This window comes from Erpetoichthys calabaricus, chromosome 9 (genome assembly GCF_900747795.2).
Source record: "Erpetoichthys calabaricus chromosome 9, fErpCal1.3, whole genome shotgun sequence".
Taxonomy (NCBI): domain Eukaryota; kingdom Metazoa; phylum Chordata; class Cladistia; order Polypteriformes; family Polypteridae; genus Erpetoichthys; species Erpetoichthys calabaricus.
The window spans coordinates 196,379,142-196,400,295 of NC_041402.2; the positions used below are offsets into that span (position 1 = coordinate 196,379,142).

A 21,154-nucleotide genomic window follows, 5' to 3' on the forward strand; every position below is an offset into this window, starting at 1 on the left:
ATTCCTGTCACCCCGCTGGCCCGTTGCCAGACTTGCTGTATGCTGGGGTCTTGGGTGGAGGAGACACGGCAGGTGGCCACGCCCTGAAATGCTGGGTATCCACAGTGGTGGCTCCACCCACATGGGGGTCTCTGCCTAAGCCCACCTCCCGTCAGCCCCCAGTAGCCGTTCAGCAGACGAGCAGAGAGACCCAAGTGAAGTGATGGCTCGAGGGCGGGCAGGATGAGCTGAGGTGACAGTGACAAGCCAGCATGTGTCACAGAAGTACCAACTTCTGCTAGTGACCGTGTGTGTGTGTTCTGCTTGGACATCAGGACCTCCACGCCTGTCCATTTTCTTAGCCCACTTATCAAGGCAGCTGGAGGCTTTTGCAGGCCGGACCACTCGGCACCCACCCACAAACTCGCACTCACATGGGCCAGGTTGGCAATGGCAGACACGGGGCGAACACGCAGACTCCATGCAGGCAGCACCCAGAGCCCCCTAAACGTGTGGCAGCTTTCGAAAGTAGCGGACGGGATAAGAATGTTAAGATGGTACCGGTTTAGCCCCCCAGCTGAGACCCCAAAGCAGGCAGTGACTGACCAGCTGGACTTGGGGAACATGGGGGGGCAGAGCTGAAAGGACACGAGCTGGGTGGGCGTGGCAAGGACCAACAGAGGCTTCGTCCCCCACTGCCAGTCTGTAGCATTCCCTCCGGGGGCCGTGCCAGCCGACGCCGGACCACATGGGACCAGAGAGCCAGCTGCTAGCTCCTTGTCTGGTCGTATTGTGCCACTCAGATTTTGGGCACATTCTCAATGCCATGTGAATAAACGCCTGACTGGCCTGCTTGGGGGTCACTGCTGTAGAAGACGGGGGGACAGCACTGAACGACACTCATAACTGGCACACGTAGGGGCTTTGAGGAGACTTGGGCTCTTCAGTTATCGTTCATGTAGTAATCTGAGGGAGGAAATGGGGGGCACCTGAGGACCCCAGCCGACCAAACCACACGCAAGCACCGGCCATAGAGCCACGCTGGACTGCCACAAGCCTCAAGACCACCAGTCATCCCCAGGCGGGAGTGGCAGTCGGCCCCTACACGACAACATCTGGAGCCCCCTGGACTCCCGGTAAGGTGAGCTGCCGGACCCCCAGGTTGTGACGAGATCTGGGACCCTCTTTTCAGGAATGAAGGAGAGCGTTCCCCCCCAGCTGTCTCACCAAGGAGATTCGAGACCGCCTGGTACTCTTTATATGTGCCAGTGTGGTGGTCCATCAGCATATATAAACTCACTTCAGCTATTCGTGCAGCCAGAAGGTGGGCACTGTGCCACCTTGTCTTTGGTGTGGCCGACACTGACCAATTACACAAGTCTGCCCCTCATCCTCGGCAGTTTCTCCTTCTCACCTCCGTGTTCCTTGGTGTGATGGCATGCAGTTGAGCTTGAACGCCCACTCGCTGACCTTGCCATGGAGGTAGCTGCCCATCTTTGAGGCTGGCATTGACTCCTCAGTACTGCAGTGGGGATGCGTGGCCCATTCAGTGACCTCTTCAAAGGCCCGAGTCTCGGTGGGCTTTATGGCTTTTGAACATGCGTGTTCTCCTCTTCGACCCGTCATAACCACAGACGACGCTGACAAGGGCACCACTGCAGTGCCCGCTCTTCCAGTCCCACCTGTGTTTGATGGCTTCTCCAGATGTCCTTTTATATAACGGGGTGCAGTCTGTAGCAATGCCCCCCATTTTGACAAATCCCTGTCAAGCCCTTCCGGCTGCAGCCGTGCCAATTAGTGGCACCTGGCTGCCAATTTGTGCCACGACTGCTCTCTTCTCCCTCTCGGGCCGCCCCCTCACTTGCACTCCATTTGTCTTTCTGTCACATGTCCTTGACGGCTCGACCTCCTAGCCAGTGGGCTACCAAACGTCACCTCAGCTGAGCCCCCCACAAGAACCAGACCTGCGGGTGCTTTTGCGGGTTTTCCTTTTATTAGTAAAAAGAGTTAAGAAGCTTGTCCGTGATTGGACAGTGGGGCCGGGGGGCGGGGCTCACACGGACACATCTGCCTCCCACCCACTTTTAAGGCTGCCCCCCCCCCCCCCCCCCCGCCAGGTGTTGACTGACCGCGTGGCTCCCCGTTGGTCACAGCCGCCCCCTGGCAGGTCCATCACATCACCACCACTGAAGAGCCCATTGGGGTGGGCAGGGGGACTTGGAGACCCACCCAGCGGGTCAGCAAACGGGGGTCCTCAGCCGAGCCAGTCGAGGTCTTCTTCATCGTCATCCTCCCCGAAGAGTGGCGCGGGAGGGGGCCGGCCCTTTAAGCTCTGCACAGACAGAAAAGATGGCACTACTGAGCAAGCCCCTTGGGACGGGCCCCTGGGTGCCAAGACTTGCCCGTCTTACTCACCGGCTCCTCGTCTTCCTCTTCAGGCGGGGGAGGTGGCCTGGTGGGTGCAGCCCCTCGAAACACTCGCTGATCCTCCTCAGACGACCTGCAGCAAGATGAGAGAAGCCGTAAGGAGCGAGCGAGTGGAGGTCCGTCGATGCCAGGCTCTCTAAACTCACCTGCTGGGCACCTGCAGCGGACCCTCCGCTTCATGGCAAGGGGCTGCCAGCTCAGTGGGCACCTGCAGCGGACCCTCCACTTCATGGCAAGGGGCTGCCAGCTCAGTGGGCACCTGCAGCGGACCCTCCGCTTCATGGCAAGGGGCTGCCAGCTCAGTGGGCACCTGCAGCGGACCCTCCGCTTCATGGCAAGGGGCTGCCAGCTCAGTGGGCACCTGCAGTGGACACTCCGCTTCATGGCAAGGGGCTGCCAGCTCAGTGGGCACCTGCTGCTCACTAGCCTTTGCTTTCTTCTCCTCCTCCTCCGGCAGTGGCCTGCTCTCCTCTTCCTCAGTCCCACACTCTGTGGAGGGTCCTCTCTCTTCCTCCTCGTCCACCATGTCCTTCATGTCTGCTGCTGCCAGCTCGGTGGGCTCTTCCTCGTGCTGGGCATCCCCCTTTTCTGCAGGCCGCTCCACTTCCTTTTCCGTCTGCTCCTCTTTCTCCTCCTCTTCCTCGTCACTCGGTGGCCGTTCTTGAACCGCGTCCTGCTTCTGGGTGAGCATCTGCAAGGTGACCGTCTGAAAGAAAAAGGTGGGACCCTCAAAGCTGGGCCCCTGGCACTAACCTGCGAGACCTCGGGCCGAGTTGGTACCTTTATGGTGTCCATGATGATGGCCAACACAGCAGTGCCACCGTACGACTCGTCCAGCTGGATCTCCCGGCGCAGAGTCTGGAAGACGCCGTTCATCACGCGCTTCACCTGAGGAGCAGCAGGAGGTCACTTAGGGTGCCAAGTCACCTGCTGGCTGGCTGCCAGTGCCCACCCACCCACCTACCTCTCCTGCCACATCTGGCTGGCTCGCCCCTGGCGTGTGGCTCTTCTGCAGCTCTTCTAGCTGTGCCCGCTGGGCCTTTGCATTCTCCTGCAGGGCACAATACTGAGAGACAAGGAGGAGTCAGTGCCAAGCAAACCTTGGCACCCACCAGCCTGCCCTTCCTCACCTTCTCTCTCAGGACCTGCAGCTGCTCCTCCTCCTCCTCGTGCCTGGACTGTCTAACTGATAACTGATGGGTGACAGGACAGAGAGTTAGTGTGATGCCACCTCACCACCCACCCAGCCCACCAGCTGGCATCCCACCTTGTCCCGCAGCTGAGTGACCTTCTCCTGCAGGGCGTCCTTCTGCTCGGTCAGCTCGGCCAGCGCCCTGCTGTGCTCCTCCTGGGCGGCTGACACCAGCCGATCGCACTTGCTCTGCCACTCGGACTCGAGCTCTGCCTGGACCAGTGCCAGCTGGGTAAAGGGCACCATCAGGACCTGTGGTAAGGCTCATACCCCCTACCCACCCCAACTCCACACCCCCGGGTACCTGCTCGGCGCTGGCCGCCTGGTCAGTGTTACTCCTGGCCCGCCTCAACAGCACCCGTAGCCCCTCGAGCTCCTGCTGCCCGCTCCTGCGCAGCTCCTCCAGCTCGTCATCATGGCGATGCCGCTCGGCTGCCCACTTCTTCTTTCTGTCCGCCAGGGTCTGTGAGCACAGAGTGGACGGTGGGTTTCCACAGGGTCTGCCTCGTCCCACTTAGCCCCCCCCCCATCCATGTCTCAAAGTGGCCACCTTCTCGAGACCCTCCTTCTCGGCCCGCAGGTCGCCCAACTCCTCCTCCAAGCCCCTCAGCCTCTGCACCAGCTGTTTCTGCCCTTGCTTGTCTGCCCGCGCCAGGCTCTGTACCCGCTCCAACTCTTGCCGCAGCTCTGGAGACACAAGTGCGTGGATGAATCAGGGTGCCACACTGCCCACTGTAGGTCTCCACCTTCACCCCCCCACTTACCGCCCACCTGCGAGTGCAGGCTGCTCATCTGAGCCTGGCACGCCTCGGCCTCCCTCAGAGTCTTGCCCAGCTGGACCTGCAGCTCTGTCTCCTTCTTCTGCTGGGCGCTGAGCTCCAGCTGGAGGTGGCTGATCTGCGCCATGGCGGCTGCCAGTTCCTGGGCAACTTTGGCCTGAGGGCAGAGAAGACAGTGAGAGCTGCCTGGTGACACTGGTACATGTGCCCGCTTGAAGCCTGGTGACACTGGCATGCAACACAAAAGCACTCTGGGCCACCTGCCGCCCATGACTGGGATGCCACTGCAAAGCAGAACTAAATAAAATCAGAGGGCAGAAATGCCAGCCTGGATGGGGGGGTTGGGTGTACAGAGTTCTGCCTGGCAGTGACAGAAAGTCACAGGAAGGCCACATGGCAGCTCAGTTTTTGGCCGAGCAGCCCCGGCGTGGCACGGAGTCTCACCTGGTCCCAATCTCCCTCCTGTGGCAAAGCATGCTGGGAAGAGAAAGCAGACAGTAACAAGAGCCTCACGGCGCATCATTGGCAAAGGGCACCTCCGAGGGCAGAGGTTGTGCCCACCTCACCTTGTCCTGCTCGGCCTGCAGCACCCGGGCCTGAGTCTGCGAGGCGTTGGACTTCAGCGAGTCGTTCCTCTGCTCCAGCAGCAGGTTTATCTGCTCCGTGTACCTGAGGAGGACAGCGTGCCAGTCAGCCCAACGCAACCTGGTGAAGGCCGGGAGCGCCAACTGCGTACCCAGCAAGTTGTGCTGGCAGGCATCATCGTACCCGTCTGCGTGGAGTTGTGTGGTGGGTCTTACGTCAGCCTTCAGAAATGGCAGTACGTCAGTGTTGGCGACGACAGGGAAAGGGGACACCCGGCCAGAGGCGGGCATCCAGAGCTACCAGAAGCAGGACTGTGGTCACCCACTCCCTGGCACGAATGCCATTCACTTGTGGTCACTGCCACAGAATGGAGGTCTGTTGCCGAGTGTGCCAGGGTCAAGTACTGTGTGTATGCCTGCCACATACTGGCACTGTGCTCTGGGGTGCCATCACCTGCCCGGCCCAGATACCAGTCCTGCGTGAAATGGACAACTCACCATTCATGTCGGGCTGACTGACCACACCGGGGCACCTCTGTACCTACTGCACTCCAACTGTTTACGCCTCCAGGTCCAAAGGGCACAGACTGGCACTCCCCACGAGGATGCTGGATGCCCGCGGTGCCCCCTCACCTCTCCTTCTGCTTGATCAGCTCGCTCATCTTCGTGTTCTGCTCTTCGATCCGCACGCTTCGCTCAAACACCTCCTGCTTCAGCCGCTCGTTTTCCTGCGAAGGACACAAGCAATGGCAGGGCATGATGCCAGGTAATCTCCTTGGTGCCAGCGTACCCCCCCTGTCCTGCATGTCAAGCACATGCCACCTGGTGAGGTCATTCTGTCCAAGGTCCTACCTGAATGATCCTCTGAATGTTCTGCATGATCATTGCCGTCTCCATGGAGACCGATGCCAGCCCCAGGGGCGCCCCTCCCTGCTTGTGTAACTCGTCCACCTGGAAACACCAGAGGGTCAAAGGTCAAGAGCGACGGCATCAAGGCATCCCGCTTTGGCGGCACTGCTGGCACGGCAGACCCTCACCTTGGCGGTCAGCTGCTCGACCTTGTCAGCCACCTTGCCAACTGCCAGTCTTATCTCGGTGTTGTGCTGCCTCGCTTCGGTCATCAGGAAGGCCGTGACGTCACTAGGAGGCGCTGAAAGACATCATGGCGGTGGCTAAGCTGTGGTCTGGCCTGGCACAAGCGTCCTGACTTGACCAGACTGACCCCTTACCTTGGAAGGGCACTGTGGGCGCGCTGTACATCGGCCCAGCTGTCTGCATCGGCGAGGGCACCAAGGAGGATTGTGGGTAGGGATACGGCTGTGAAGCACACAACACAACTCAGTAAGACCCTTACTCACCCAGAATGTGCCCACCAATAAGGCACTCACCTGGAACGTGTGGGCACTGGCTGGCAGGACAGGCTGTGGCTGGGCCGGCGTTATGGAAAGTGGCACGAGGGCAGCAGAGGATACAGGCAGCCCTGCTACAGCCTGGGGCACTGGGGTGGGCATTAAGAAGAGAAAGGTCACAACATGAAAAAGGGGTGCCAAGTACCAGCTGGCCAGACTGTCTGCCAACATCTCACCTTGTGTCATCACCGGGTGTGCTGGCATCTGGGCATGAGGTGGACTCGGGCCTCTGGGCTGCTCAATGACTCGGAGCATGTTGGCATCCTGGCAAGCACAACAAAGGGGTCAGGTATCTGAAACTCTGCAAATCTCAGGCGGGCACAATTCAGGGCTCACCTCTAACTCAGAGTCACTCGAGTCCATCTGGGATGGCAGCGGCCCCGTCAGGAAGGGCAGCATCGGCTGGCCCATCTTTGCCATGCGCGAGATCAGCTTGGCTTTGGTAGAGTCCGGGTTCTTGTTTGCAAAGAAAGAAAAAAAAAAAAAAAAGATGAGGGGGTCCAAGCAGAACCTCCCACTACCCACCCAACCAGACGGATCTGACTGGCGTGGCACCTACCGCCAGCTGCTCGCTCAGAGAATTGGACTTCGCTCGCAATGGCGGCTCCCTGGAAAAAAATGAGCAAAACAGACAGGAAAAAACTTGGCATTTGGTGCCCGCTCCACCCAGTCCCCCGTTTGTTGGTGCCCTTACCTACTGGCCACTGGTACACCCGACTGGATGCCAGTCTCGAGGCTAACGTTTTCCAGGCTGGGGGCCGGAGATGACGCACTCGAGTCTCGTGAGCCCGTGCTGGTCCTGTCGAACCCCCCGTCCTTCAAGAACTTCACCTGCGGGCACAGAAGGAGCCGCGAGATCAGCTCTGCCCGTCCCACCATCCCCGAGAATGAAGATAGCACCCACTCACCCGCCGGAGCTCCACCTCGAAGACGAGCGTGCTGTCGGCGGGAATGCGGCTGGGCACCCCCTGCGCTCCATAGGCCAGAGAAGGGGGGATGACGAGGAGCCTGCGGCCGCCCTTCTTCATGGCCAACATTCCCTCCTCCCAGCCCTAAAAGTAACAATAAGGCGCGTCAGCGAACATCCGGCTGCCAGGCCGAGGGGCCGCCAGCTTTACCACAAACAGCTGTCTGGTGCCAGTCTGCCTCTGTCCGAATGACCCTGTGAGAGGTGGGCGAGACAAACGTCAGCGGTGACCAAGTGGCCGTGCTGGGAGTCGGCCTAGGGGTCTGATCCTGCCAGTAACATTAGGCCTGCGGTGTCACTCACGAGTGGCCTGGCGGGGACTTGGGATCACAAACCTCAAAAGACCACCCACGTGAGAGTCGGCTTTATGATTCAGCAGGTGGGGCCTGCAGTGCCACCCTTTAGTAGTCAGGGTCTGCCCTCATGGCACTATAGGCACCTGATGTGACAGTGGCTGTGCTGGGGGTGTCACCCGTTAGCGGGCAGAGTCTGCTCTAGCCATACTTAAATGGCCTGAAGAACATCGGTGACAACAGAGCGGGCACAATCGACAGGGACATGATGCGTGGCATGGGGGAGGTGGCACAAGAGAGCCTCATGTAGAACAGAAGAACACGTAGTGGCAGTGGTGGTCTTTTCAGCCGCTGAACAAGAAGTACCCCTTGGTCCAAAACAACACAGAAAGGAAACATGTCTGCCATTAACGATGTGGCACCAGCCGCGTGGCAGTCTACAGCCGTCCAACTCAATGCCAAAGTCCATCACGGCTCTGGATTTGTGGCGTGCGTATTAAACATTAAGAGCAACACGCCAGCTGGCAAAGGTCTGGCATTTAAACAACTGCACATTCAACGGTAATGTGGGGCACACTGGGCAGCAAATGACAACACAATGGATGGCACACCTGGACTGGCATCCTGACTGGGATTGAACAAGGACTCTCAAGTGCAATGGAAGGACTCTTTTTTGCGGCTGAACATTTTCTCCCCCACTACACCAGAAGGCAGCACCCCTGGCCTGGGATTCCCACACAGTGTGGGGTGCCCTGCTGGGATGCATAGTGCCAACTTCCTGGACTTACTGCCGGGTCACTTTGGGCCCAGTCTGAGTCAGGTGGAATGGGATGAGGCTCACCTGGAGGAGCGGAAGGTGAAGGAGACGATTATGGGCATGATGTGCAAATAAACCCTGTTATTAGACTGGCACTTGGGTCTGGGGTGCTGCCACGCTCCCGGGTGGTCACAACACGCATGGCCACACCTCCAAATTTAACATTTGTACACAAACATACAAGGTCTGCCCAAAACGGAGCGGGTGCCAATGAGCGTCACAGCAGGCCGGTGACAGTGCTGGTGTGTAGTGGTGACCCTGACCTACTCGGTCACGTCGTGTCCATCAGGCATCGCACACACAAGGCGGGTGAATTCGCGTCTCCGGTGCCTTTGGTGTTTTTTTGGCAAGTTGAGGGGTCCTGAAGAGTGAAATTCTGAGCGAATGGATGGAGATCACGTGTGCTTTGATTGACGAAAAATCAACGCCTGACTCGGTGTCACTAGAAGTCTGCGCCACATCATTCTGACTGAAAGAGCGAACCGCGTCACCGCCACGTCGCTTTCTGAAACGCGTCACAGCAGGCGATGAAACGAGGGTCCGCTGCCCTGAAAGGTTGGCCATTTCAAACAATAGGAAATTTGGCACGGGACCAACGCCACATTCCACAAAACGGCTCCAGAAACGGGAAAACCGTGTAACGTGGGGGTGGGGGCCGAGTCCGATGAGGGTGGAAACGCATTAATAAGGGGGGGGGGGCTTCCCTCATGGGGGGCACATTCAACTTCTGAAAACTAAAGAGTGAATCCTGCGCTCGAGGACCCCCATCTTTACGTATCTTTCTGTCAGTCACAGACGGCCTTACATATCTAATTATTTATTCTAGCCCCGCCTTTACATATCTAATTATTTATTCTAGCCACACCTTTACATATCTAATTATTTACTCTAGCCCCGCCTTTACATATCTAATTATTTACTCTAGCCCCGCCTTTACATATCTATTTACTCTAGCCCCGCCTTTACATATCTAATTATTTACTCTAGCCCCGCCTTTACATATCTAATTCTCTATTCTAGCCCCGCCTTTACATATCTATTTATTCTAGCCCCACCTTTACATATCTAATTCTCTATTCTAGCCCCGCCTTTACATCCCAGACAGCTTTACTTCTTCATTCTAAGTCAACTCCTAGTGGCGACTCGAGGAAGTGCATTTCGGACTGTAGCCAGGAAGAGTTGTAGGAATCAGGAAGAAACTGCCAGGACATGGCACTGAAGCAGGACTCGTGTCTCATGGGATACCCCAAACCCAAACCCAGACCCCCACCCAGCTGGGGTTTGCCAATTGCGTCCTCTAAAATCGATTCTCACGCTCGTCTCCCCCCCGGACCAGGACTTGCTCCTCTCTCATTAACATCAGCGTGTGGTCTCGATGAAAGCGGGCCGACTCATTGAGTTATCTGGTCAAAACTGCACTCAGTACCTTGAGGGAAGACAGGCGCTATATAAACCAAATGTATTCTCATCTTCAGAAGTCCTCTCAAGTGCACATCTGTCATGGACGCTGAAGTTTGTCACAAGTCTGCAGCCTGAGCCCACCACCTCATTTGGACTCCAGCCCACCTCACCTTGATCACCTTCCCGGCCCCCAGTTTGAGGCGAAGCAGCTTCTCCTTTCCCACGTTGGTGTCGAACATCTGCAGAGACAAGAGAGGGAGGGGTGAAGGGGCCACCTGTGTCACACTGGTGACTGATTGGCCGATCCCTGAGAACACAAGGTGACATGTGACACAGGGAGTGCCAGCCAACCTACCGCTACCCTCGACAGCACTCACAATGCCAGGCCGAGGACCAAACGCTGCCATACCTGTCCTATGGCGTTATTCTGCAGCAGCCACCCGGAGTAGGCGACCTCCAGCAAGTCCCCGTTGTCCACAGCCGGCCCCTCTCCCAGGAGCAGATCCTGAACCACCACGCCGTCCAAAGTGGGGGCTGCGTTCACTTTGGCAAGGCACACCTGTGAAGGGCAAAGAGTGTAACAGGAACGGTGGCATTAACGTCCTGTAAGATCTTGGTGTCCATCATGACGTGGCCTCCAGAGCTCCCATGCCACTAACTTGTCACCTTGCCACTTTGGGTCAACTGGGTCAAAATTCAGTAGGCTGTCTGTATGTGATCCTAAAAGTCCGAGTGACCCGCCACCTTACAAAGAGGACCCACTCCAGATGGGCCAGAGATGGGGGGCTACGCCTGATCTAAAGGATGTCATTGTGGAGCCTCTGCACTTGGTGTGGTCTCACATATGGTGAGGGTCTTGAAGAAGCTCTGAACTTGGTCACGAGGGGCCCAGGTAGTCAAAGTGCAGGAGTCAGCCATTAGAGAGAGGTGGCACACGTGAAGGCAGGAGCAGAAAACGGGGAAGAACATCAGGGCAAGGCCAAGGTCTGCCCACTAACAGCCAGGACGGACTTCTGGGACCCCCCAAGAGGACACGCTTTCATTTGACTAGAAGGACCTGATGGGGTCTGGGTGGCTAACCGGTGTCAGGGCCCGGGCAGCTCACCGTCTTCACTGTGCCTGAGGGAGACCACTAGTCACAAGGATGAAGCTCAGCCTGGCAGTGGACCTGGCAACATGACAACGACCCTAAGCATGGCGGAAAAGTCACCAAGGATGAAATGGAGACGTCTGGAAGGGCCGCATCAAAACCTCGTCTGAGATGCTTTTGGGGGCACCAAGCTGTGCACGTAAGACACCCCTCAGACATCGCACAGCGCCACTGGGGAGCAGCTGGGAAAAACTTCCTCCTCATCAACGTCAGCGACTTGAAATGCTGACTTGAGGGGCAATGCCAGCTAGTAGAGCCAAGGGTGGGCTTACGTATTCCATGGACGCACACTGCGTATCTCTTCGTGTAAAATGACTGCAGAGTCAAATTTTCATCACCCCCCCCCACCCTGACTCCCCTCTGTTACAAGCGCAGATGTGTCACTTTTTGGGGTGCACTTACTTATTCACATAACTCTAAATGTTAATTCAGCTTGTTGTAGGCACAAGCAGCAAATAGGGAAACCCACCATTTGTGGGTGTGGCGTCACTAAAGCCTGTTTTAGGGGCTTATTATGCCACATCACCAGTGGGTGGCACACATCTCACTGCCTGCCACTCAGGACAGGACTGGCATTCCTAACTCATCAAATACACAAATCCATAAAACACGCGCACCTTCTGCGCTGTGCTGCGCCATCATGCCTCTCAGGTGTGTGCTTTGGTGGGGGTCTTCACCTAACAGGGTGGCAGTCCAGAAGTGCAATGCAGGCCTGGCAGGGCAGTCAGTCAGGGTGTTCACGTCAAGTGCACATTACATAAACTGATGATGATGATGATGATGAAGGTCACCGGTCCTCCCCTCTACATGGGGCCAGCTAGAACTCAACAGCAATGGTGGGGCTTGGCCCCCTGAGGGTCTTATGGCTTGAATTCGGTCACTTCTTAGGGGGTCCTACAGCCTAACCCCCCCACCACAGGTCTGATTTTGCCCCAAAGAGCATATCGTGACAGACCCCCCTCAGCGCCCCCCCCCCCCCCCCCCCCCTTTGGACTCACCTCCTTGGAGAAGTCCATCGCCATCTTCTCAGATTCAAACATGAGGGACCAGTTCTGCTGCTGATCGTCATAGAATGTGGCATAGCTGCCAGGCTGGACCTAATGGAGAGGGGGGGGGGGTGCAGTGGTTTAGAGCAGGCACAATGGCACACGGAGCCAACCTCCCCACCCCAGCCCCGTGGGTGAGGTGCTTACCGTCAAAACAAAAGAGGGGTGGATCTTGGCAGCTGCCACGGGCTTCTGAGGACTGGCATACAGGAGGATCTTGTACTGAGACAACAGGAGAAGAACATCAGAGCGGCCCACCCAGCCCTGAAAACGGCAGCAAGTTGAGCTGCAAAGGTGATGAAGGGTCTAAACTACGCCAGGTGGTCCCGAACTTCACACGTCTGCACGTCCACCTGTGCCCCGAGTTCTCACTAAAGATCTCAACGCCCGACGTCCGCTCAGCTTCATCACATCACCACGTGAGCTGCGCTTCCTTAACCCGACCTCTCACTGGCTGGTGGTCCTTCTGTTGGCTCCATCAAGTCCTTTAGTGACGCGGCAACTATACCTGCACCCAGTGCTCTAGACGGGGTGTCACACGGGCACCGATGCCCCTCGACTTGACCTCCGCGCAGCAAGGGCGCTATATAACCTCCCACCCTCTCGAATGGCCTCCGGACCCCCATTGTGTATTCACGCTGAATGCTGTCTGCTAAACTCGCAGCTCCTTTGGGGTCTTCCTGTTTGGATTGGTGGGACTCGCTGCATGACTTGGAGCCCCCCATATCTGATTTAATCGCTAAATTTATTTTACGTAGAATAAAAAAGCGGCAGCCACAGTAGAGACCCCTGTGGGACCCCCAACAACTTCTGATAAAGTTTCTTATAGAAAAGACGAAGAACCAAACCCATGGCAGGTGTGAAGGGTCCGTGCTGCGGGGTGTGGGCAAAACTCTGAGAGGTCATTGAGAAGACAGCTGACCGGGGGGGGGGACTGCAACTGAAGTATCAAATCCATGTACTCGAGGACCTCTAGTGGGCATTGAGGGGAAGGATGAACTCGACCCCACAAATAGGTGCGGAGACGGTGAACAAGCGAGCGAGTCCTGGAGTCGAAATGGAAAATCGTCAGAAAGGGGGGGCTGCATGGCAGAACATTCAGGGGGCTTTTCACATTTTCTAGTTGGCACAAATTTCTGCAACAATAAGTCGTACCAACAAACAGCTGGGACAGGAGAAGGTAACGCCAAGGGCGAGTCGCTCACGTCAAGCACAACCAAGTCCCGTGGATGAAAACGGAGCCCGGAGGGTCTTGTGGTGGCTCAGATGGCATCGCCCAGAGGGTCTTGTGGTGGCTCAGATGGCATCACCTGAACTTTGGTTGTTCGTTCACCGCCAACCGAACTTCCTATTTCTTACAATTCTGAAAGGACTACCCAATGGCGAGTTTCGATTTCAAGCTAAAGGTGCTGGCGCTGTGCCGCCTGGTCACTCCTGTATTACAGAGATCATCAGATCGTGTGCCACTGAGGTCATGTCAATGTTATCCACCAAGGCCTCGATGGACCCCACACCTTCACGGTGCCCCTTTCTTCTACACTTCGACGCCATACAAGCTGGCACTTTTATGGTTAAAAAGATGACACAACTGGTAGAGCGTCAAGCAGAATGCCCGTCTTTTGCGCTCACTTCCCACAAATCTGCCCGTCACGCATGCCATTTGTTTCTCCCTCCAGCACAATGAAATTTGAAAACTCCAAACTAAAGGCCACAGGACACAAACCCTGGTGGCCCTGAGCTGATCACGGTGATGTATTTCGCCACAATCCCACCCGTCGGCCTCACATAAAGACCTCATCACCACCGTCCTCTTCATCCCACCTCTCAGGTGGCACACAGCGGTCAAGCGGCACTCGTGTGCACGAGTGGGTCTGTCGTCTGAATGTCTACACGAAATGGGAAGGCCTGTCACGTGGCGACTCGCAGACTACTGGGGCTAGGACCGTCATCTTGGTCTTCATCAAGAGCTTCTGGACATTCCAAATATTTGAGGCAGTGGCGACCTCAGCAAAGTCACGTGTGGTCCTGTGTTTATTATGGCACAGTGGTCACAGAAACAGGTGACAAAGCAGGAAGGAAAAAAAAGAGCAGCAACATCTGCTGAGCATCAAGCAAATCACAAATATCAACTCTGTGCAGAGGGCTGCATACACCCGACGGCCCCCACGTTTAGTAAGCCTGCTCTAACGCACACCCCCAGACGCCCAGCGTGGCTCACCTCGTGTGTGCTGTGCGTTCCCAGTACGGCTGCTCCCAGCTTGCCTTGCTTCACGTACTGCCCGCTCACACTGTAAGAGACACTCGGGTGAGGAGGAGCCCCAAAAGCTCTGCATGCGCGCCACACCTCGATGTCGGCCATACTCACTATCGGAAGGCAGTCACCGCCGTGGCCAGCAGGATGGCAGGAGCTCCAGGAGCAGAAGGTGGCTTTTGGGAAGGTGGGGCTACAAAAAAAAAGTTGGTGGTCTCAGCGGGTACGCAGTTGTTTTGTGTTTGAGCCAGATGCAGAATCAAGCAGTGCCACAGACGGCTGGTGCCTACCTGTCTGGACGGGACCCTTTTTGGGCTGCTTTGGTGCCGTGAACTGGAAGCACTCGTTCCCTTGGTTCACCGATGCCTGGTCCATGCCAAACAAAGACGCCAGCTTCGCCCTGCAAAGGGGAGACGGGCAAGACAAGCTGAACACAGGAGACCCGCTCAGAGCACACGGCCCACCTGCAGCCATGAGCCTGAATGGCAGGAGGGGGCAGACAGACAGATGGCCAGACAGACAGACAGACAGGCACAGAGACAGACAGATGGCCGGGCAGACATGCGCACAGAGACAGACAGATGGCCGGCCAGCCAGCCAGACGGGCAGACAGACAGACAGAGACAGATAGACAGATGGGCAGACAGACAGACGGATGGGCAGACATGCGCACAGAGACAGACAGACAGACAGACAGAGACAGATAGACAGACGGGCACAGAGACAGACAGATGGACGGGCAGACATGCGCACAGAGACACTGCCTTTCTGGGGGGCTCCTGAAGAGCCTCCGGTCACACAACATGAAGACAGACAGAAGCCCACTTAAGACCACAATGGGCCCCACTGACAGCCCTGAAGAATTCAAACAAACGTGAACAGAGGGACAGACATTGTGACAAAGACCCCCCCACCAGCCTAGCCCACTGTATCTCCCCTGTCTGGCTGAAGATAAGACCACCCGCCCTACCCATGAACCTCTTGCCACAGGTAATCCTGATCCCACGACGCCAACATGACCAGCGGGTTCAATCTTAAGACGCGGCCGGCCAGCCTGCCACACACCCGGGGCTCACAACTAAGTGGCAGAATTTACAGCCGACTGGCAACGGCCTGCGCAGCGGAGAGGAGAGGAGCGGACGGCCACTCTGGAGCAGGCGAGCATGTGAGAGGAATTAAAGACCAACATGAGACTCCACCCCTCAGCCCGGGAGGAGCCCACCGTCTCGAGAACACACACACACTTCTGAGGCTGGCACAGGGGGCCGCACCCACCCCATCCACCATACTGACCCAACAAGAAACCCATGCGGCAAACCACCATTCTGTGGCTGAATCTACACTAGGAGTCCTAAAACGATGAAGCCCCCCCAAAGACAGCCTGTCCTGCCACCGAGACACCTTAAGAGTTGGCCCAGGCTGACGTCTCCAAATGGCAATCCCACCGCTGAGCCCCCACGTCACACCTCTGCGTCAGTCTGAGGAGAGCCAGGAGGGAATTTCGGACCCCCCAACTTGCTGCTATGTCTGTGGAGACGGCTCAGGAACGTCAAGGGACACGACGGCCATCCAAGAGCAACTCCAGTGACGGTGGGACACCTCTGAGGTGGTCCTGCAGTCGAGTCCAAGGTGGAATGTCAAAGGTCAATCCTGCTGCTGAGGTGGGGTGGGCCCGCGGAGCGGAGGGTAACTGGGACAGGGGGACGTCATGATGCACGTTAAAGGGCTGAGGCCAAGGAGGCGATTTGGAAATCAAACCCTCGCCAATCCTGCGCCATCCCTGAAGTCCCACCGTCCACCAAACTACGTATCCCACCAGTCTGCGGCTCTCTGTTTGTCACATGTGCATGAAATCTGTGACCCGGTGGTGTAATTTATTTCCAAGTACAAGCCGGGGTCCCCTGCACTATGCCCTCTTAGCCCCCATAAGCGCCTGGCCCTTCTCTGCTGCCGCTGCTCGATCAGCCCAAACTGCACACACGGGCGGAGGCCTCACTTCAGAACGACCGTGACGTGCTTGGCACCCACCAGGGCGCAATAAAACCAAACCTCCCATCAGCCCACTGCTTCTGTCCCCTGTCTGCAAGTGACAGATCCATGTGGAGCGCCAGGCCCCCCTCACAAGTCACAGACTCCCCTAATATTTTACATTCATTCCCATTACGTTTGCAAGTCTGCCCACTCCCATCCAGACCCCTCAACAACGACTCGCCCGATTCTTGATAACCTGCCATCCCACCCAGCCGAGTACCGTGTGTGCTTTGGGACCCCCTTTGCCAGCACAGCCACTCTGGGGCGAGAGGGGGCGTGGTCACTAATGAGGTCTTCTCTCTCCTCCACTGCAGACGCAGCCCCGCCCACCATGCCTGAGATGGCCCCGCCCCCTTCCACACTAGCAACCTTAAAATTGGGCATTGGCATTGGCAGGGCACTCATTCGGACCCAAGCCCTTCTCAGGAGATGATTTATTGCTTTCTTTTATGAATATATTAAAGGGGGTGACCCAGCTGGTGCCCCCACAATCGTTTTTTTTTGTCACCCTCGTTCCTTTCTTTGGTCACAAGTGTCACCATCTGACTTGACCAGCTGGCATTTTCAGTTCTAATCACATCAGCTGCATATGTGGAAAAGAGCATTGGCGCTGTCACTGATGGTCACGGCATCTTGAAAGGCTCCCCTTCCCATAAGCCCCTGCTTCCTGTCTCCGCACTGCACCTTGAACCCCCCCCCCCCACTTTATTTAGTTTGCCCCCAAAAAACCTTCTGAAAATCCAGACACATAACAGCAAATTGGGGGGGGGGTTTACGGGCAAAACTTGGTGGATTTGGCCAGCAGCACAGGAGTGGGGTGCAGTCATCTGGGGCCAGTGGGTGGGGCGTCACGTGACTACGGTCTTGTCAGTCAGTCAGTCCGCTGAGTGCCACTGTTTCAGACCTCATTGATTTTTATCAGGTGGCACAGTGGTAAGGAGACCCGTCTGGGTTTGCTTCCCGGGTCCTCCCTGCGTGGAGTTTGCATGTTCTCTCCGTGTCTGCGTGGGTTTCCACCCACAGTCCAAAGACATGCAGGTGAGGTGTACTGGTGGTCCTAAATTGTGTTTGGTGTGTGTGCCCTGCGGTGGGCTGGCGCCCTGCCCGGGATTTGTTCCTGCCTTGCACCCTGTGCTGGCTGGGATGGGCTCCGGCAGACCCCGGGACCCACGTCAGGTCACATCAAACCTTGAGGAGACCACCACCACAAGGACTGTGTTAGAGCAGATGGACGGACTTGTTAATAATGAGGGTCCGCTGTGAAAAGACCACCCACCAGCAACACGACCCTGAGCAGCACAGGCATCTGCAAGAAAAATCAGATAAACAATGCGGAGCAGCGGCACCGTGGCAGCCCCCCACACACACACCGCCCTGCCAGTTTGGGACTGGTTGATGCTTGGCACCCTCTTGGCTCCCTGTGACTCCTTTTGGTTCTCAAAATTAAAACTGAGGCAGAAAAGAAGAAGAAAAAAAGAAAAAAGAGCAACTCTGAAGGGTCTCGACGTGACAGCAGAAGGGGAGGGCAGGAAACGGGCAGAGAAACAGCGCCAGGACAAGGGCACTGCGTCTCAACGGGAGTATCTGGACGGTGACCTCGACTTTTGTTTTTTTAGCAAGTCATTGAATTTTTGAGTCCCCACTCATTATCTGTGCCCCCCACCACCACTGTAACTAGCAGGTGGGCCGCCTACTAATCCATTAATGCCAACTCCTACGAGGGGTGACTCCAGTAGGGGGCACTGCAGGGCCTTGGAGGAAGTTCGTCTGATTTGTTAAACCGCTGCGTATTTCCAAAGCTCCAGTTCTCACTCCAACTTTCTTTGCCCACTTTATTTCCACCTGGTGTCACCTGCAATAAGTGACTTGGCATCTGCGCCCAAACTCTACGACAATCTTGAAATTCACCCTGTGCTGCAGTTTAACTGCAGCAGCTGTGCCCGAGTAGTGCCAGCTCCCTTCAAGATGTGAATCGGACACGACCTTTAAGCCCCTCAAAGCAAACGCCTCCTCTCAATCCTCACCCCCTTTAAAGGAATTGAACAAACGGCAGTCCCGCTAGGCCAAGGTGGACCACTCAGTCCATCCGTCACGCACTTGTTCAGCTAAGTGGTCTCCACATCTCATCAGACACTTCTTAAAGGTGGTCACTGCTTCAGCTCCCCCAACTCTTAGTCCTTCCTGGCTCCGGCCCCCCTTAACGTCCACCGGTGTCCTCGATTTGTCGTTAACTTGAATGAATTCTGCTGGATCTCCGACACAGACGCCTCGAGGAGGTCCCCAATGCCCAGCCTGTCCCCATCGTGTCCCATCATGCACCTGGGCTGCTCCCCTCTGCTGTTGAGGACTTTAGTTGAGGGGTTTGACAGTGGCAGCGTTTTCAGTTTTCATTTCATTTATTAAGGAGAGAGTGGCAGGTCACTAACGACAGGATGTGACAGATGGACTAGAGGGGGACGTCAGTAGAGTGCGTTTATGAGCGCCGTCCCGTGAAATCAAGCAATCCAAAAACTGAGCCCCGACAGACCAGACATTGTGGTCAGCAGCACAGGAGCGCCGCAGGGGACTGGACTTTCTCCGGTCCTGTTCAGCCATCGGACTTCCAATATAACTTGGAGTCCTGCCACGTGCAAAAGTTCGCTGACAACACTGCTATGGTGGGCTGCATCAGGAGTGGGCAGGAGGAGGAGGAGTATAGGAACCTCATCAAGGACTTTGTTAAATGGTGCGACTCAAACCACCTACAACTGAACACCAGCAAAACCAAGGAGCTGGTGGTGGATTTTAGGAGGACCAGGCCCCTCATAGACCCCGTGATCATCAGAGGTGACTGTGTGCAGAGGGTGCAGACCTATAAATACCTGGGAGTGCAGCTGGATGATAAATTAGACTGGACTGGCAATACTGATGGTCTGTGCAAGAAAGGACAGAGCCGACTATACTTCCTTAGAAGGCTGGCGTCCTTCAACATCTGCAATAAGATGCTGCAGATGTTCTATCAGACAGTTGTGGCGAGCGCCCTCTTCTACACGGTGCTGTGCTGGGGAGGCAGCATAAAGAAGAAGGACGCCTCACGCCTGGACAAACTGGTGAGGAAGGCAGGCTCTATTGTGGGCATGGAGCTGGACAGTTTGACATCTGTGGCAGAGCGACGGGTGCTGAGCAGACTCCTGTCAATCATGGAGAATCCACTGCATCCACTGAACAGGATCATCTCCAGACAGAAGAGCAGCTTCAGCGACAGACTGCTGTCACCGTCCTGCTCACTGACACACTGAGGAGACCCCACATTATGAGACTGTTCAGTTCCACCTGGGGGGTAAACGTTAATATTATACAAAGTTATTGTCTGTCTGTATACCTGCATTGTTCTCACTCTTTAATTTAATATTGTTCTTACAGTATGCTGCTGCTGGAGTATGTGAATTTAATAGTCTATCTATTATATAGCGCCTTTCACTCTATCTATCTATCTACCACCCACCCGAGGTCATCTTAACCTCTGAATGTTAACTTCTCTCAATTGTGTCATTATTGGCATACATCAAGGGGGCGACGGGGGGCTTCCTTCTGCACAAGGAGTCCGTTTTAAAATGTCATGGAGGCCTCTGCGTTTATTGTTATTCAATTAAAATGCGTGCGCTTTGCTTTTTAAGGCTCTCTTCTCGTTATTGAATTATTTCTGCTACTATTTCATTGTTCTATCAGTGCCCCCTTTTGTTCTTTTCTCCTCTAATTCCCCATCTAAGGCTCCTGTTATCCACTCGTACTGCTGGATCTTTCCTTAATAACACCTTGCATTCATTTCTCCAGGACGGTGTTTGGTTTTTAGATGTGTCCAATGTGACTCTGAAAATCAGTGCGGCTTAAAGACCTGGACGAGAATCTCGTAAGACCTCCATCTCCACAAGCAGGCCGGCGAGATGTCGCCGAGCCACCAGACACCAAATCCGGCTAGACATTCAGCTAAGTCCACGGAGACGTCGCCGGCATTGCACTTGAAGTTGAGTCCACCAAGACATCCCCGAGTCCGCCCGGCAGTTTGTCCTGTCCTACACCACGAGGTCCACGGAGAAACCTCAGTGGCATTGACGGGGGGTAAGTCCAGGAGGACCACCCCACAGTCAGCCCTGCAGCAACAGGTCTCATGTGGTAATCCTGCAGCCGAATCCGGTGAACGGGTCCCTCGGGACGCCTCGCATGTGTCCAAGCAGACCAATGAGGTCTCTCAAGGCCAAAGTTGGAAGTCCACCCCCCGAACGCCGGCCTCCCTCGCTCTTCTCTGGCGCTTTCGTTCTCTTCCTTACTCTCTAAACCAGGCAACCGCCGTCCATTCCCGGGGCCGCTACTTCTAAGCAATCCAGTCCTGAACTCACCCGCCGGTGGGGGATAGAAAGTCCCCTTCATCGTCGTCGGCTCCAAACATCTCCACCCGTCCGCGGGCTCCGTGTCACCCAAAAAAAATCACAGGAGGCCAAACACCTCGCCAATGACACGTGCAGGGCAGGGGTGACCCCCTAAAGTTACGAACAGACCGATCGTCCCACCCTACAGGCGCACAAACGCGGCGGCTACACATCAATGGGCGCACTTCCCATCTGGGCTCCGATCAGCTGACTAGTCAGCTGCCGCCGTAAATCGTGCCTACGGACGGACTAAGGGGGAGTTGGCTTTAAGTACTCGGCTCGTCTTAAAACCTGGGCGCTCCATCAGATCTACCGGTGCAAAGTCGCTAAAAGTGGGAATCTGGACGCGGCAGGGTCAGCTTTACTGCAGTATGTCTACAGAAAACCAGCCGCCTGTCCAGAGTGTCGCAGCTAGACCTTCT

General features: G+C 56.1%; 1 protein-coding gene across 4 annotated transcripts; it reads right to left on the bottom strand.

Annotated features, from left to right (window-relative positions):
• Window positions 1-1,953: 1,953 nt before the first annotated feature.
• Window positions 1,954-20,986, bottom strand: LOC114657065 (FK506-binding protein 15-like). 4 transcript variants are annotated; one of them, XM_051931843.1, is made up of 31 exons: window positions 20,703-20,986; window positions 14,586-14,695; window positions 14,410-14,488; window positions 14,263-14,332; window positions 12,192-12,266; window positions 11,997-12,095; window positions 10,258-10,407; window positions 10,019-10,087; window positions 7,279-7,422; window positions 7,065-7,201; window positions 6,930-6,978; window positions 6,707-6,826; window positions 6,547-6,634; window positions 6,350-6,459; window positions 6,191-6,278; window positions 5,999-6,111; window positions 5,814-5,912; window positions 5,595-5,689; window positions 4,944-5,046; window positions 4,822-4,854; window positions 4,363-4,534; window positions 4,149-4,285; window positions 3,903-4,061; window positions 3,674-3,826; window positions 3,537-3,599; window positions 3,371-3,472; window positions 3,187-3,294; window positions 2,666-3,112; window positions 2,553-2,614; window positions 2,395-2,479; window positions 1,954-2,311 (listed from the first exon to the last, which is right to left on the bottom strand). In XM_051931843.1, exons 1-31 carry the CDS (start codon window positions 20,750-20,752, stop codon window positions 2,234-2,236), a joined length of 3,447 nt encoding a protein of 1,148 aa, XP_051787803.1. In that variant the 5' UTR covers window positions 20,753-20,986; the 3' UTR covers window positions 1,954-2,233. The 4 variants fall into 4 exon arrangements, with proteins under 4 accessions (XP_051787803.1, XP_028664648.1, XP_051787802.1 ...); XM_028808815.2 differs by having other exon boundaries at window positions 2,553-3,112; XM_051931842.1 differs by lacking the exon at window positions 20,703-20,986 and adding an exon at window positions 15,266-15,327 and having other exon boundaries at window positions 2,553-3,112.
• Between the last annotated feature and the right edge of the window lie 168 nt (window positions 20,987-21,154).

What these genes read in the sequence shown, in the direction of transcription:
- LOC114657065 (XM_028808815.2), bottom strand. Translation starts at nt 20,752, where the DNA reads ATGTTTGGAGCCGACGACGATGAAGGGGACTTTCTATCCCCCACCGGC. An exon ending in TCGAGCAGCTGACCGCCAAG is followed by an intron (nt 5,913 to 5,998) that starts GTGAGGGTCTGC and finishes TGGTGTTTCCAG; the next exon opens with GTGGACGAGTTACACAAGCA. An exon ending in CTGATCAAGCAGAAGGAGAG is followed by an intron (nt 5,047 to 5,594) that starts GTGAGGGGGCAC and finishes TGTCCTCCTCAG; the next exon opens with GTACACGGAGCAGATAAACC.